Here is a 15,328-nt window from a genome sequence, read left to right as displayed (position 1 = left end):
TGGAGAATGAAGAGTGAAAGTGAATGAAAGCCAGCATAAGGAAATCGTATAAATAGAAAATGTGAAACAATATTGAAAGGAAAAGGCAAAAAATACAATATATGGCGTAAATTCTTCATTGAAAAAATCAATTTTGAGCACTCTAGTTTTTTTATTTTTCTATTTTATTTTAAAGAGACCTAACTTAATAACGAAAGAGAGTGTAGTAGGCTACTCTACTCATCTACAATTAGATTTTTTTAATATAATAATCAATTTTATTGCTAAAAGTCAAATAATACATTAGTTATTAAACAAGAAGGAATTTCTTTCAACCAAGATACCTCGTTTTCCATCTATAGTGCATATCATACTTACTATGTATTGCGGTATTACCATTTCACATTACATGTTGAAGACATACACCCGGAAAGACAAATAACAATGTTCTAAAAGATCTAAAAAACAACCCCACTTGGAGACACTCTCAGAAAGAAAAAATGAAATAGAATTCACAATAACTTCAAAATTACACTCTACAAAGAAAAAAATAAATGAAAAAACCCAGCAACAAACAATTATGGGCTTGAGGGGATTGTCTTAGCCGCATGAAGGTGATAAACATGTGTTTGTGAAGATAGACTCCCTCGAGGAGAAAATGTTTTAACTGCAATTAGTTTTAATATAAATCTCATACTTCTTACCGTGCACCTTGCTCTAATGAATATTCACCAACCAAAAAAGGAATAACTAGAACAACACGCCACTATCCCAGAAAGATTAGACTAGAGAAGGCAAAGAATAACAAACGACCGAGGCTGCAGTGGGAAAAATACTGCAAGTATCTGTTTAAAATTCAAACATCCAATATCACATTTTTATTTAACATTCTCAATTCAAAATTTTCACAACCAAACTAATCACTTTCATTTTATTTCTTATAATTAAATTTATGTATTTGAGACACACATTCATATCGCATCGCTTACATAAATGTATAATGACAGAGTAATTAGATTCAATAAGATGGAAAATATTCACAAACTTACAATAAGCAGTTGTTGGAATGTACAGAAACAATACTTAAGACCCACCCATCTGCCACTGCATTTCCCAACAAAATAAAATAGTTATAACTGAGAGCATCATAGCTTTGTTGCTCTATATCAATGATCTTAGTTAAATCATAGGCACAGTTGGTTAATTGTATCAAGGCAAGGCAAGTGTACAGAGTTTGCAACTACTAAAACCTTCTGAGATGAAAAACAAGATAACATTAGAAATATTGGTGCAAGTGCAAGAAGTAAAAACCTTTAATACTGGTTCCCCTTTGTTAGTGTTTGATGCTTGCTTTGCAAGACCCTGTTGCTGTGCACGTGCAGCCCTTCCTGCTGCAGATTTTTCAAACTGCTCTTTCCTGAAATTATGATAAAAAAACAGAAAAGTACAAAATTCATTATATATACAAACAATTACATCCACTCCACCATTTTTCACAATTAAAAGAAGAAGAAGAAGCTTAGACTAACATAGCAAAGTCCAGTCACAACCACATGATCACAGAAAGATCATTTTTTTTTCCTAATAGAAAACTAATGTACTTTCCATGTAAGAATCAGCACTTATATGTTGTAGTTATTTCTTTAAGGCTAGTAGGCCACTCCAAAAAAGAGTAGCAAAAAGGAACAGTGCAGTCTTGAAATTAAGTTGAGGCAAAAGCATTTTAAACTGTACTTAAATGATGTATCAAAATTCCAAAATGCATAAGATAAAGATATGAACATAAATTGTTTTGGGAAGGTTTGCTAAAAGGGTCTACACCAAATTCGATAAGCCAAACAATGATCCATTGCTAGTGTTTTGAAATAGTTACTATCACAATTGACCGTACAGAATGATAAATGGGATTACAGGAAACAGTTTTATATACTTAAATGTTGCGAAGAATCCATTAACGAAATAATCGACTATAAATGATCAATTACTCATGTATCAGCATTTGTAAATATTAAAAATCCCTAAATTGGGCAAAATCATCGAGCTTAGCATCTACGGCGAGACTGCATACATAGATTTCGAATTTTATGGTTTACAGAAAAAGATCATTGACATAGTCGAACAAATTTGACTGATGAATAAAGAATTGAATGAAATAGGAATAATACAATTATAGAGAGAGAGAAAGAGACCGTTTTTCAGCAGCTTCGGCAGCTCTGGCACGTACTTCAGCGGCGGCTAACCTTTCCTCTTCTTTCCTTTGTTGTTTCTTCTCTTCGTCCAAGCAAGACACGCACTGCCCCATAGCTCTCTCTCTATTTCTTCTTCTGTTTGACATTTGGGTATCACGCCGTACACCATATATGTCTCTCAAGTCTCGTCGTTGTCGTTTTCCTTCTTTTTGTTGTCGTTTTCCTAACACATGATTTGTATAGTAAATAATATTTTGGATTATTTCCTAAGTATATCAAAATGACAAATTTATATGAATTTTCTATTTTTTTTTTATATTTTTATAAATTTTAATTTTTTATTATTATAAAAATATGGTATTAGTGTCTATATTGACTATGCTAATTTTGCACCTAAAAAAATTATAAAATTACAATAATAGTAATATTTTTGAACTCAATGGTGCAACTCGTACTATTTTGACATCCAAAAAAAAATTAATCTGTTTTTATAGTTGTGTACGTTGTAGTTATTTAAGACATGTACAAAATTTTTAAAAATTCAAAATAATTTCTAATATACAATGTAATGTTAAAAATGTTTATAAAGCCCACTTTAGATGTTTGTGTTGGAACTTTCTATGAAATTATATAAAAATAGAAAAGTAAAGTGTGTGAGTAGGAGTCCCACATGGGATAGAAACACTTCATTTGAAGTATATAACTAGTGCAAGTTTGAGATATGGGTTTGAGCCACAGGGTATCCAGTTTTGTGCGCATGGGTGAGGACTCACACACTGAACCACCACACGTGTCGCCGTCTGACCGAGCCGGTCCGGGTTGGCGGGTAAGGTGTCACTTAATTTTTTTAAAAAAAAAAATTATTTAATTAAATAAAGATATTTATTATTTATTTATTTATTTAATAATTAATTTTAACACGTGATCAAAAGTGATTAAACGCGATCAGTCAATGATTCACTTTTTACTCCCTCGATCCAACTTCTCCACGAACGATAACATTACCGTTTATTCTTGGACCGACTTTTATATAAGTCGTATCAAAACAACGTAAGAAAATATCTTTTCAAACATTAAAAAATCTTTTCTTTCTTCTTTACGATTTTTCTTAGAGCAAATTTTAGGGTGTAATAGAGCGATACAGTTCGGTGCAGAACGTATCGTACTTATAGAGAGGCTGTTTTATCCTGGGGACGCCGTGGTTGCTAGACTGTCGTGGACACTTCAGGCAGAACTGCAAAACGTCTTAAAGAAAACGACATTGTCCGCGACTCAGCCAGATTTTTCTATCGGTAATTCGTTCCAGTTTCATTATTTTTAATTTTGGAATAACACACTACAAGAAATCCCATCTTTAGCGGCGGAGCTCCTCCGCCGCTAATAATGGGGGTATTAGCGGCGGAGGCCCTCCCCCGCCGCTATTGCTGGGCTGAGTTAAATTTTTTTTTAAAATATTAATAGCGGCGGGCTGTCCGCCGCTAATGCCCGCCGCTATTACTATTAGCGGCGGGGTCCGCCGCTAATACCCCGCCGCTAATAGGTGGGCGGGAAAAATCCCGCCCATTTTGATTCAAACTATTAGCGGCGGGTATTAGCGGCGCGACCCCGCCGCTAATAGTATTTTATTTTAAAAAAAAAAAATAAAAAAGTTAATGAAATGTTATTAGCGGCGGGGTCCGCCGCTATTGCCCCGCCGCTAATAACACTATATATACCCCATCAGACCCCTCATCCCCATTTTTCCATTTTCTTTCAAAAAATTCCCAAACCGCTCCTCCTTTCCCCTTCTCCATTTCTGAAATTTCCACCGCCTCCATCTCCGACGCACCACCACCCCGACGCACCACCACCCCGACGCACCACCACCCCGACGCACCACCGGTTATTTTAGGTAAGTATTGTATTTTTTTTTTATTATTTTAGATTTGTTATTATATAGTTTTAGGTTTTAGATTGGTTTATATAATGCATATTTAAATTTTGAATGTTATATATTTAAAGTTTTAAATAATCTGTGTAGGTTTTTATATAGAAAAATCTGTGTATATAGAAAAATGTAGGTTTTTATAATCTGTGTAGGTTTTTATAAATGTAGGTTTTTATATAGAAAAATCTATGTATATATATATTTTTGTATATAAAATTGGTTATATTTACATATAAATATATATATAAATCTGTGTATATATATATTTACATATAAATCTGTGTATATATATATTTTGGGTATATATATAATCTGGGTATATTATATATATATATTTTTATATAACAGTTTATATATATATATGTATATCGTAGTGTAGTATATATATTGTATTGTATTATTATGTAAAGTATAAAAATTATACATTATATATATATTATATATTTTGTATATATTATTTTTGTAATGTAATAGTGTATATATTTGTGTATATACACTATTATATTATTTTTATTATTGTATATTGTATATTTTGTATATTGTAATATAATAGTGTATATATTTGTGTATTGTATATTTTGTATATATTATTTTTTTTATTTATATATTTGTGTATATAAAATATATAGTATTGGGTTTTTTTTTAAAGAAAATATAGATTATATGTTAATGTATATATAATTTATATATTGTAACAATATTGTATATTGTATTGTTGTTATTTGTAGGTTTTTTAATTAATTTTAGTAATTAGTAATTTTTATTTGTTTGTATTTGTTTATTTTATGTTAGATTTTATTGATATTAAATTGATTTGTTGTTAAGTTTGCTAAAATTTGAGAAGTAAATTTAGCAAATTTAGAATATTGAAAAAAATTTAAAAAATTAGAAAAAAGAAATATTAGTTTGTAGCTTAATATATACATAAAAAGATTTTTTTAAATAATAATAATTAGTTTTTTAGTAACTTAATAAATAATATAAATATTAAAAGTTAAAAAGATTAATTAGAAGATTTGATTTATTTTTTTAATTTTTATTAAAATTTAAATTAAATGGATTAACTTTTATTTGAATTTTAAAAAATAATTTTTTTTGTATTTTTATGGTGGTAAAAATTAATTATTTTATATTTATTTTAATTTAGAAAATAAATTTTTTTTATATAAATGATAAATAATTCAAAAATTTAAAAATTAAAAATTTAAAATTTAGTAATTTAATGAATTTTTATAGTGTAATATGTAAAATGAATTTTTTTATAATATAATTAGTTTAACTTTTTATAACTAATTTTAAGTTTCAAAAAATAATAATTCATTTAAAATTTAATTATTTGATATTTATTTAAATTTTGAAAATAAATTTATTTTTTTATAAATAATAAAAATAACACAAAAAATTAAAAATTAATAATAAAGAACAATAATAATTCATATTTATAAATAAATTAAAAATATATCATAAATTTTGTACTCATAAAATTTCATAAGACTTTACAAAAATTTAAAAATTAATAATAAATAACAATAATAATTCATATTTATAATTATATTTAAAAATATATCATAAAATTTATATTCATAAAATTTCATAATACTTTACAAAATTCATATTTATAATTATATTTAAAGATATATATCATAACTTTTGTACTCATAAAATTTCATAAGACTTTAAAAAAAATTAAAAATTAATAATAAAGTACAATAATAATTCATATTTATAATTATATTTAAAAATATATCATAACTTTTGTACTTATAAAATTTCATAAAACTTTACAAAAATTTAAAAATTAACAATAAAGAACAATAATAATTATATTTAAAAATATATCATAAAATTCGTACTCATAAAATTTCATAAGACTTTACAAAAATTTAAATATTTAATACTTCATTTGTCGTCTAAATTGTAGATGGCGACAATCGATAAGTCTTGGACCAAAATCAGAAATCGTGGTTGCCATGAATTTTGGAATGGTCTACAAGCCTTTTTAGCAATGGCATCAGAACATAAGGATTGTGATGGACGAATACGATGTCCTTGTGTGAGATGTATAAATAGTAGGTTTGAAAAAATAGATAGGGTTAGAGCACACATATTTGATCGAGGTTTTATGCAAGGATATGACAAGTGGATTTATCACGGGGAGCCTGAGGATGCCGTCGTTGATGTAGCAGTTGCCGATGTTGAATCAGAGGATGAAATGATTCCTATTTTGGAAGATTTCTTTCCCTCGACAACTGAGGCACAAGGAGAAGATGAACAACCAACCACAAACCCGCAATTTGATGACTTATTTGAGGAAATTGAAGCTGAATTGTATCCCGGTTGTGATTGGATTTCATCTCTTAACTTTTTAGCAAAGCTATTGCATTTAAAAGTTAGGGGAAAAATTCCTAATAACATCTTTGAAGAATTATTGAAGCTTTTAAAGTTTGCGTTTCCGAAGGAAAATAATATTCCATCAACTTACTACGAGGCAAAAAAGAGATTGAAGAAATTAGGCTTGGGTTATGATAATATCGATGTCTGTTTGTATAATTGTTGCTTATTTTATAAGGAGAATGCATCCAAGGAGGCTTGTCCAGTTTGCGGAACTAGTCGTTGGGTTACTTCCGAGAACGGAAAGGAAAAAAGTTCCTTGCAAAGTCATGCGATACTTTCCGTTGACACCTCGACTTAAAAGATTATATAGTTCGAGGATTACAGCGAAAAGCATGATATGGCATCATACTGGAAAATCAAAAGATGATGGGTTGTTGCGACACCCGGTCGATGGTTTAGCTTGGAAAGACTTTGATGCAAAACATCCCGATTTTGCAAGGGACCCAAGAAATGTTCGACTTGGGTTAGCTGCTGATGGATTTAATCCATTTGGCAACATGAGTCTTGCATACAAAGATGTGGCCGTGGTGTTGGCTAACTATAATCTTCCACCTTGGTTATGTATGAAAGATAATTATTTCTTGCTATCTACCCTAATTCCTGGTGCAAAATCTCCAGGTAAAGACATGGATATATTTTTAAGACCTTTGGTGGATGAATTAAAGGAGTTGTGGAATAATGGGGTAGCAACGAGAGATAGTTCGACCAACTCAATGTTCACCATGCGTGCTGCGCTTTTGTGGACAGTGAATGATTTTCCTGCTCGTAGTAGCTTGTCTGGGTGGAGTGGTCAAGGTTATAAAGCTTGCCCTACTTGTAATGAAGACACGACGTCCATTCGAGTGATCGGGAAGACATCATATGTTGGTCATCGAAGGTTCTTGCCAAGTAACCATGCAATGAGAAGGGATACTCGATTTGATGGTAAAGTTGAAAGAAGACCTCCTCCAAGACGATTTACTTGTGAAGAAATATTATCACAAGTTAATGCTCTCGAACCCCAAATTCCCGGACATCATGAAAATTTTGGGGGCGTGAAACGTAGAAGAGTTGCGTAAAATTATAATTGGAGGAAAAAAAGTATTTTCTACGAGTTGGAGTATTGGAGCACGAATATTTTAAAACACAACATTGATGTCATGCATGTTGAGAAAAATGTGTGTGATAGTCTCCTAGGAACCATCTTGGATAATGATAAATCAAAGGACACAACCAATGCGCGCCATGATTTAAAGAAGATGGGTATTAGGGAATCGTTGTGGATTTATGAAGATGTAAATGGGAGGCAAATGAAACCGCATGCTCCTTATGTTTTGACTCGTGAGAAAAGACAACTTTTTTGTCAGTTTGTTAAAGGAATAAAGTTTCCCGATGGCTTCTGTTCAAATTTAAAGAGCAAAGTTTCTCCAGATGAGTCTAACATTATCAAGTTAAAATCCCACGATTGTCATGTCATTATGCAGCGAGTATTAGCGGTTGGTGTCCGTAAATTTCTACCTCGTGACACTCGCAACAACTATTACTCAAATCGTGTAATTTTTTTCGACAGTTATGCTCTAGAACTCTAAATGTAAAAGATATGGAGGATGCTCAAAATAATTTAATTCTGTTATTGTGCAAGATGGAATTGATTTTTCCTCCAGCTTTTTTTGACATAATGATACACTTGGTATTGCATTTGCCTGAAGAAGCGATATTGGGTGGCCCGGTCTTTATGAGATGGATGTATCCTTTTGAAAGGTACATGAAAAAATTGAAAAATTATGTGGGAAATAAAGCACGTCCTGAAGGGTCAATTGCAGAAGGTTATGTTGCTGATGAGGCAGTAACCTTTTGTTCAATGTACTTTAAAGGGTGTGAAACAAGATTTAATCGGCTTGATCGAAATGAAGATGCGCCTTCTGTTTGTCGCTATCTCTCAGTTTTTAATTCTCAATCTCGTCCTTTAACTAGCGGACTTATCAAGCCTCTTGATCATACCAGTCGTGAAAAAGCTGAGTGGTACATTCTTCAAAATTCTCCTGAAATCCAAGCTTACTTAGAGTAAGTTTGTTACATTTTTATAAATTATTTTATTAAATTTTTAGTTTTTATTTTCTATCTCCTTCTATCGTATCTTGACATTATCATACTTCACAGTGAACATTTGGACAAGATCAAGCATGAAAATCCTAATGGTAATCACGATGCATTGCATAGGCAAACTTTCCGTCCGTGGTTTCACAAGAAGGTATAACGACAAAATTGTTAAGTTTTAATTCAATCATTTATATTCCTCTCATATTAATACATTTTATGTATTTAGATATATGAGCTGCACAAGCTTGGAACTTTACAAAATGGTGATGAGTTACTCGCTCTCGCTTCCGGGTCCGATTACTTAGCAACATTTTACGAAGGTTGTGTAGTGAATGGTGTTCGGTTTATTGCATCAAAGCGAGACCAAAAGCGGAAGACACAAAATAGTGGTGTTACTGTTGCTGGAACAGAAGGGTTTAATTATTACGGCACACTTGAAGATGTAATCACTATATCTTATACTGGTGCATTTACAGTGTCATTGTTTGAATGTAAATGGTATAACACTAATCCATTAAGAAAGAAGACAATCACTGAAAATAATATAACTAGTATAAATACTCGTGGACATTGGTATCAAGATGAACCGTACATCCTTGCCAACCAGGCAAAGCAAGTTTTCTATCTTGAAGATCCACTCAGAGGTCGCGATTGGAAGGTTGTTGAAGATATTAGCCATCGACAAATTTGGGACATTACTGACAACGAAGATGAGACTGATGTAGATGTTGTTAGTGATTCTAACTCTGCCAATTTTGTGTTGACAGTTGATCTTGGAGAGTTGATTATGCAATCGAATGAACCTCCAGTAATTGTTGAATCGTCCGATCAGTTAGTGGATTCTGAGATAGAGAATAATGAACTGGATGAGAATTATGTTGCTGAAGAAGTAGATGATTTACTAGTTGAACATGTAGAGGATGAAAATGTAAACTTAGTGAATGATGGAAATGATAGTGATTCTTCAGTGTAACTTTTATTTTGTAAACATTTGTTACTAAAATTTTTTACAATTAAAGGAATATTTAATTTCTTTCGTATTGACATTTTAAATACTTATATTTCAATTATGTGTTTCACATTTGTGAATTCTTACGTTTTTTTCCGTCTTCAAAGTAAAGTAAAATGTCAGCTACGTTAGCGACACACCACGGTGGGGATGGTGATGGCAGGGATCCCCCTGATCCTTCTAGGGTACCGTCGTCTTGCGAAGCAGGTTTTCATATTTTTTCAAATCTACAATTGTTCTGAATATAAATAGTGAATGTATGATTTACTAATAAAATAATTTTTCCCTCGAATATATATAGTTCCACCTCCGGTCAGAAAGGTTCGTGGGGTTGCCGCAAACGCTAATCTCGAAAAAAAAAAAGGAGAGAAGCCGGTAAGCCCTTACCTAAGTGGAGGTAGATCTTGAAACCGCAAAGTAGTTGGCACTGAAGCCAGCAATTATGTTCGATTTCTTGGCCAACAAGTGAGCATGTTGTGCCCGGGTGGTCATCTAAATTTTTCCGATGTACCCCAACAATACAAGGATCAAGTGCTCAATCGAATCAGAGTGAGTGATTTTTAATTATTAAAGGTTGTAATAATTTTATGTCCTCATTTACAAATTAACATAATTTTAAATTATTTTATTACATAGTACTACTTTGATATCGATGGGAATCCCCACCGAGACCTACTTATGGGGACTTTATATTCGGTGATGGCGGAGCGGTATAGTGAGCGAAAGACGCTCAGACACAAGCATTTCAAACAACATTACAAAAAACCGTAAGATTGGGACACGCTTCTCAAATTCTCCCCTGACTACTTGAATACCGAGACTTGGAAACCGGTTTGCGAATTGTTCGTTAGCGAGGCATTTTTGAATCGTTCAACTAAAAATAAATCGAATCGGCAACTAATGAAATATCCAACAACGCAAGGCACAAAATCGTTGGCGTCCATACGCCACGGAATGGTATGTATTAATTCTTTAATTGTTAAATGTTTCATACAAAAAAATTCTTTAATAGTTAATAATATTTTTTTCTTATAATAAACTAATTTAATTGTTTATATTTGTATAGGGGGGTACTCCTGGAGAGCATGTAGTTGACGCATGGAAGGAGATCCATGTGAAAAAACCGTCTGGAACTTTCGTTAATGAATTAGCTGCAAAAGATTATGTAAGTGATTAAAATGATTTATTATTAAAATTTATATTTTATATTAATTACATATTCTAATAATTTTGATTTAAATAGGAGGAACTGATCAAGGAGCTTGATAGGAAGCGACTTGAACGACAATCCCAGAGCGATACTGGGACTGAATCTGAATCTGATACTGGTTATCAGTTTGACGTAATGGAAACAGTTCTAGGCCAAAGATCTGACTATCAAAGAGGCGTGGGTAAAAGGCTCAAGGGCAAAGGAAAGAAACCAATCCCTCAAACTCAATCAACGGTGCCTCCCCAACCAACTACTGAAATGATGAGCACCATGGCAGATATATTCTCAGCTATGCGTGCCACTTGGGGGGTAATTTGACGCCTGAACAACGTGCCCTAATATTTAACCCACGCTTTGACAATTTCGTTCAAACGTATAGTCAATCGCAGTCGCCTGGTGGTTCGTCTTCTCAGAGTCATGCCGCTCCTCCGGAACTGAACAACAACCTCCTACGCAACCACAATTTCGGCCTTCCTCGCAACAACAATTCCAAAATTTGTCACAAGCAAAGAATTTGAAAATTTTTTGCAAGAAGAACCCCAATCTTTTCCTCAAGAATTTCCTCAAAGAAGAATAAATGGGGCCTCGCTCCGCCAATGGGAAATCGTTCTTATACCGAACACCGTCAGAGTCTCCTCCGCTCGGCTCAAACTTTGCTGATTTTGGATTATTTGGGAGTTCATCGCAGGAGAACCAATTTTTTTCAACTCCCATTTTCAACCAAGCTGAGCTCGGTAATTTGACGCTGGGTTTATCATCAGACCAAGCGTATGTGCCTTCTCCACCACGGGCTTCAGGGACTCGTACCGAAAATAATCCAGATCAAGACTTCATAATTAGAGACTTGAATGAAGATGTTAATGAATAATTTATTTATGTTTTGTAATAATTTAGTTTAATTTTGAGACAATATTTTATTAGGATTAATATGTTAAAGTTAATTACTTTGGAGACAATTTTAAATTATTAATAAATTTTATTAAATTGTTTTAATTATATTAATTAGATTTATTTATTAAATATTTAATTAAATTGTTTTAATTATATTAATTAGATTTATTTATTAAATATTTAATTATTTATTTATATATAATATAAATAAATTTTTAAAAATAATTAATATTTTTTTTTTATTATACGGAGTTGTAGCGGCGGAGCAATAGCGGCGGGACCCCGCCGCTATTGCCCTGTGTCAGTCTCGAAACACGAAACTGACACAAAGCAATAGCGGCGGGGTCCCGCCGCTATTGCTCCGCCGCTATTAATAGTATTAGCGGCGGAACCAGTTTTTGGCCGCTAATACTATTAATAGCGGCCAAGCAATAGCGGCGGACCAATAGCGGCCGAGGTCCGCCGCTATTGCTCTTTAGCGGCCAAAAACTGGAGCAATAGCGGCCGAGGGGCCCGCCGCTATTGCTCCTGAATGTTGTAGTGACAGTTTGTTCTTACTTTTGTATTTCTAATAAAATAATAAAACTTATATTTGTAATTTGCACTACAATTAAAATGTAAAAACTAAATTATATAATGTTGGAAATTATTTGTTCTAACCAACACACTTTAAGAAGCAAAATTAATGTTATATGCAAATTGGTATTTTTCTAATTTTACTTTTATATTATGTGTCCACAAAATAAAATTGGTAATTTTATATCTAACACATTTTGCAAACTTTGTTTCAGCCCAAAGATAACAGCCCAACAAGAAATCAATATCAAGCTTTTATGTACAATATCAAAAGAACCAATCAATGGTTCGGTTTGTTGGAAATTATTTTACCAGGATCTTAGATCTACTCACAAGTATGTTTATTAACACCCTAAATATGAACTTTCTAAAACGATGAAATAAACACATATAAAGTTTAAGAAACCTTACATTGGGTGCAGCGGAATATAATGACTCCTTCCGTTCAGATATCTAGCCCTTGATTCCTTTCTGTAGCAGAGCATTATCAATATCTGAACCTGGATCTCTTTCTCTGAATCTTTGATGCTGAAACTCCTTTGCTGATGATCTTTCTTCACGATCTTCCTCACTATGATTGAGGTATCACTTGATGTGTGTGGGCACTACTCTAATCACTAAGAGAGGTTCGAAATATTGAGGAAGAAAAGAGAGAGAGAGTGGCGGCTAGAGAAGAGAGTGGAGGCTCAGGTTTTTCTGATTCAGAAAGTGTGTTTTTCCTGAAGCCTTCACTATCTATTTATAGCATTCCTCTAGGGCTTGATTTGAATTATATGGCATTAAAATAATGAAAAAATCAATTTAAAAAAGCTACAAAGGTGGCCGACCATACACTTAATGGATTGGGCCTTGGGCTTTGCAATTTTGCAATTTTAACACCTTTTGTATCTGATTTTCTCAAAAATGCCAATTTCCTAATTCAATCATTTAAATGCCAATTCTAACTATTTAATAACTATAAATAATTATTAAATAATATTGTCATTTATCATATTTATTAATTGCACCATACAAAGTATCATAATTAACAAATATGCCCCTGTTAACTCTTTCTTTACAATTTCGCCCTTACTTAGTGAAAATTTCACAAATAGACATAGTCTAATTCGTGAATTATAATTGATTAATCAAAACCAATTACATGAGTCTTACAAGCAATATTATCTCAACTAGTGGGGGGACCATGGGTCTATATAACCGAGCTTCCAATAAGTAGATCAAGAATTTAGCACTAAAATTCACTAACTTATTAATTCTTCGTTGAATCCACGCATAGAACTCGAATTGCACTCTCGGTTATATAGAATGCTCTATATGTTCCACCATATAGACACATCATTAGTTATCCATTGTTATAATCCTAATGTGATCAATGATCCTCTATATGAATGATCTACACTGTAAAGGGATTAAATTACCGTTACACCCTACAATGTATTTATTCCTTAAAACACTTGACCCCGTATAAATGATATTTCAGCTTATGTGAAATGAGTACTCCACCATTTATGTTCGTTTGGTCAAGCTCGAAGGAGATCATCCTTTGCTTACTATTCGCCGTATAGAAGCTATAGATTCCATGTTTATGATAGCGCTCCCACTCAATTGCACTACCGTGTTCCCAAAATGTACGTATCACCCCGACCTAAAAGTAGGCTTAACTAACAAATCAAAGAACACGAATAGCCTTTCAAGATTGAGCCTAATCATATCAGATTAAGATCATTTGATCTAAGGATCAACTAGGCGATATTGACTTGAATAGATATTACGGTAAGTTTAATAAATCTAAGTCAAAGTTCAATATCGGTCCCTTCCGATGCATACTCCATGCATCCAACCCGAGCTTTACTTTAACCAATGTTCGGAAAGAACATAGTATTTCTCCAAATACAAGTAAACTCTTGTTGTAGATTATCATATCGGTAAAACCCCGTGTCCGATAAATCTAGGAAACTTTATTCACATAGTCATGTTTACTTTCCAATGTGGTGACGACACAATAAACGAGGATCAAGTATGTGAAAAGGGTTTCGTATGAATTTATACATTATGTACATATAATCATGAAATAAATCATGTGAACCATGCAACATTAAATGTTATTTCGATCTATATTAATAAACAAATCGATTATATTGAAATGAGTTTTATTTAGGGCATAAAACCCAACAAACTCCCACTTGCACTATTATAAAACAATAAGTGCGTTTCAAATAATCTCAACACCTTGATATTCAAATCAAGTGTAGTAGTAGTAAACTCCTCGTAATAGGATCTGAAAGGTTGAATTAACCACAACCTTTTCTCCACCATTACTCTTCCTTTAATCACAAAATCATTGATAATGTGAAATTCCTCTCTATATGTCTACTCTCTTGGGATACTGGATTCTATACCTTTGGCAACTACTTTTGGTTAATCAGGGAATTAACACTAGTAGTTTAAGGCAATTTGGAATGGTGCCAAAGATGTATAGAACTTTCCTTAGACTGAATAAGTAACTTTCCCGCAAGCCTTTAACATTCGGTCTCTCGGTAGACTTAGAGAATTCAGATAGGTTTTTACACTTCTCCAAAATCACTATTCCACCCCCAGAGTAATCACCATCTTATCAGAAATATTTACTAGCACATAGGCAAATTTCGAAATCTGATATGGTGTAGTCTAAGAGTTTTAAACACACCCTTATAGACTAACATATAGTTCCTCTTCTTTATCTTAAAATTTACTTGATTGTCTTCCAATGTTCTTCTCCCCGGATTAATCCGATACCTACTCATTACTCCCACTCAATAGCAGGTGTCTGGTCTAAGGAATACAAAAGCATATCTAAGACCTCTCACTGTTGATATAAGAAAATTCTTTCATGGCTTTATCTTTTACAATAGTTAAGACTTTTCCTTAGATAAATAAAATCTATACCTAAGAAGTTGTGAAGCTTCTATAGATTGCCATTAGAAAGAAAATGCCGACATCTTACTAAAGTAAGTTGCTTGCATTAGAGTTAGTAATTACCGGGTATACCACAAGCCATAGGTTTAGATAACCTCAAACCTATAATACTAGAATGT

The 15,328-nt window shown here is 32.6% G+C and overlaps 2 protein-coding genes across 5 annotated transcripts in view; one reads left to right on the top strand and one right to left on the bottom strand.

Moving 5' to 3' along the window:
• Window positions 1–234: 234 nt before the first annotated feature.
• LOC115724056 (uncharacterized) overlaps window positions 235–15,328 on the bottom strand; it is a 35,635-nt gene continuing 20,541 nt past the window's right edge. Inside the window, exons 2-5 of one of the 4 annotated variants that reach the window (XM_030653511.2) lie at window positions 2,169–2,391; window positions 1,291–1,396; window positions 1,029–1,083; window positions 235–824 (exon numbers count right to left, since the gene is read on the bottom strand). In XM_030653511.2, the coding sequence (XP_030509371.2) occupies window positions 1,063–1,083; window positions 1,291–1,396; window positions 2,169–2,314 (273 nt within the window). In that variant the 5' untranslated portion in view covers window positions 2,315–2,391 and the 3' untranslated portion in view covers window positions 235–824; window positions 1,029–1,062. Of the gene's footprint in view, window positions 1,084–1,290; window positions 1,397–2,168; window positions 2,435–15,328 lie in introns of all 4 variants that reach the window. The other 3 variants (XM_061104447.1, XM_030653513.2, XM_061104448.1) reach the window with 3 other exon arrangements.
• Window positions 10,390–11,364, top strand: LOC115723952 (uncharacterized). Its single transcript, XM_061104643.1, has 4 exons — window positions 10,390–10,534; window positions 10,644–10,742; window positions 10,821–11,096; window positions 11,167–11,364. The coding sequence occupies exons 1-4, from the start codon at window positions 10,478–10,480 to the stop codon at window positions 11,362–11,364; spliced, it is 630 nt and encodes a 209-aa protein (XP_060960626.1). The 5' UTR covers window positions 10,390–10,477.

The sequence above is a fragment of the Cannabis sativa genome, chromosome 9 (genome assembly GCF_029168945.1).
Source record: "Cannabis sativa cultivar Pink pepper isolate KNU-18-1 chromosome 9, ASM2916894v1, whole genome shotgun sequence".
In the NCBI taxonomy this organism is placed as follows: domain Eukaryota; kingdom Viridiplantae; phylum Streptophyta; class Magnoliopsida; order Rosales; family Cannabaceae; genus Cannabis; species Cannabis sativa.
The sequence above is the reverse complement of the archived record's forward strand: the minus strand, read 5'-3'. Positions and strand labels throughout refer to the sequence as shown.

Coding starts and splice junctions, on each gene's coding strand:
- LOC115723952 (XM_061104643.1), top strand. CDS start 10,478: ATGAAATATCCAACAACGCAAGGCACAAAATCGTTGGCGTCCATACGC. Junction 10,535..10,643: donor CGTCCATACGCCACGGAATG/GTATGTATTAAT, acceptor ATATTTGTATAG/GGGGGTACTCCTGGAGAGCA. Junction 11,097..11,166: donor CTATGCGTGCCACTTGGGGG/GTAATTTGACGC, acceptor TCAAACGTATAG/TCAATCGCAGTCGCCTGGTG.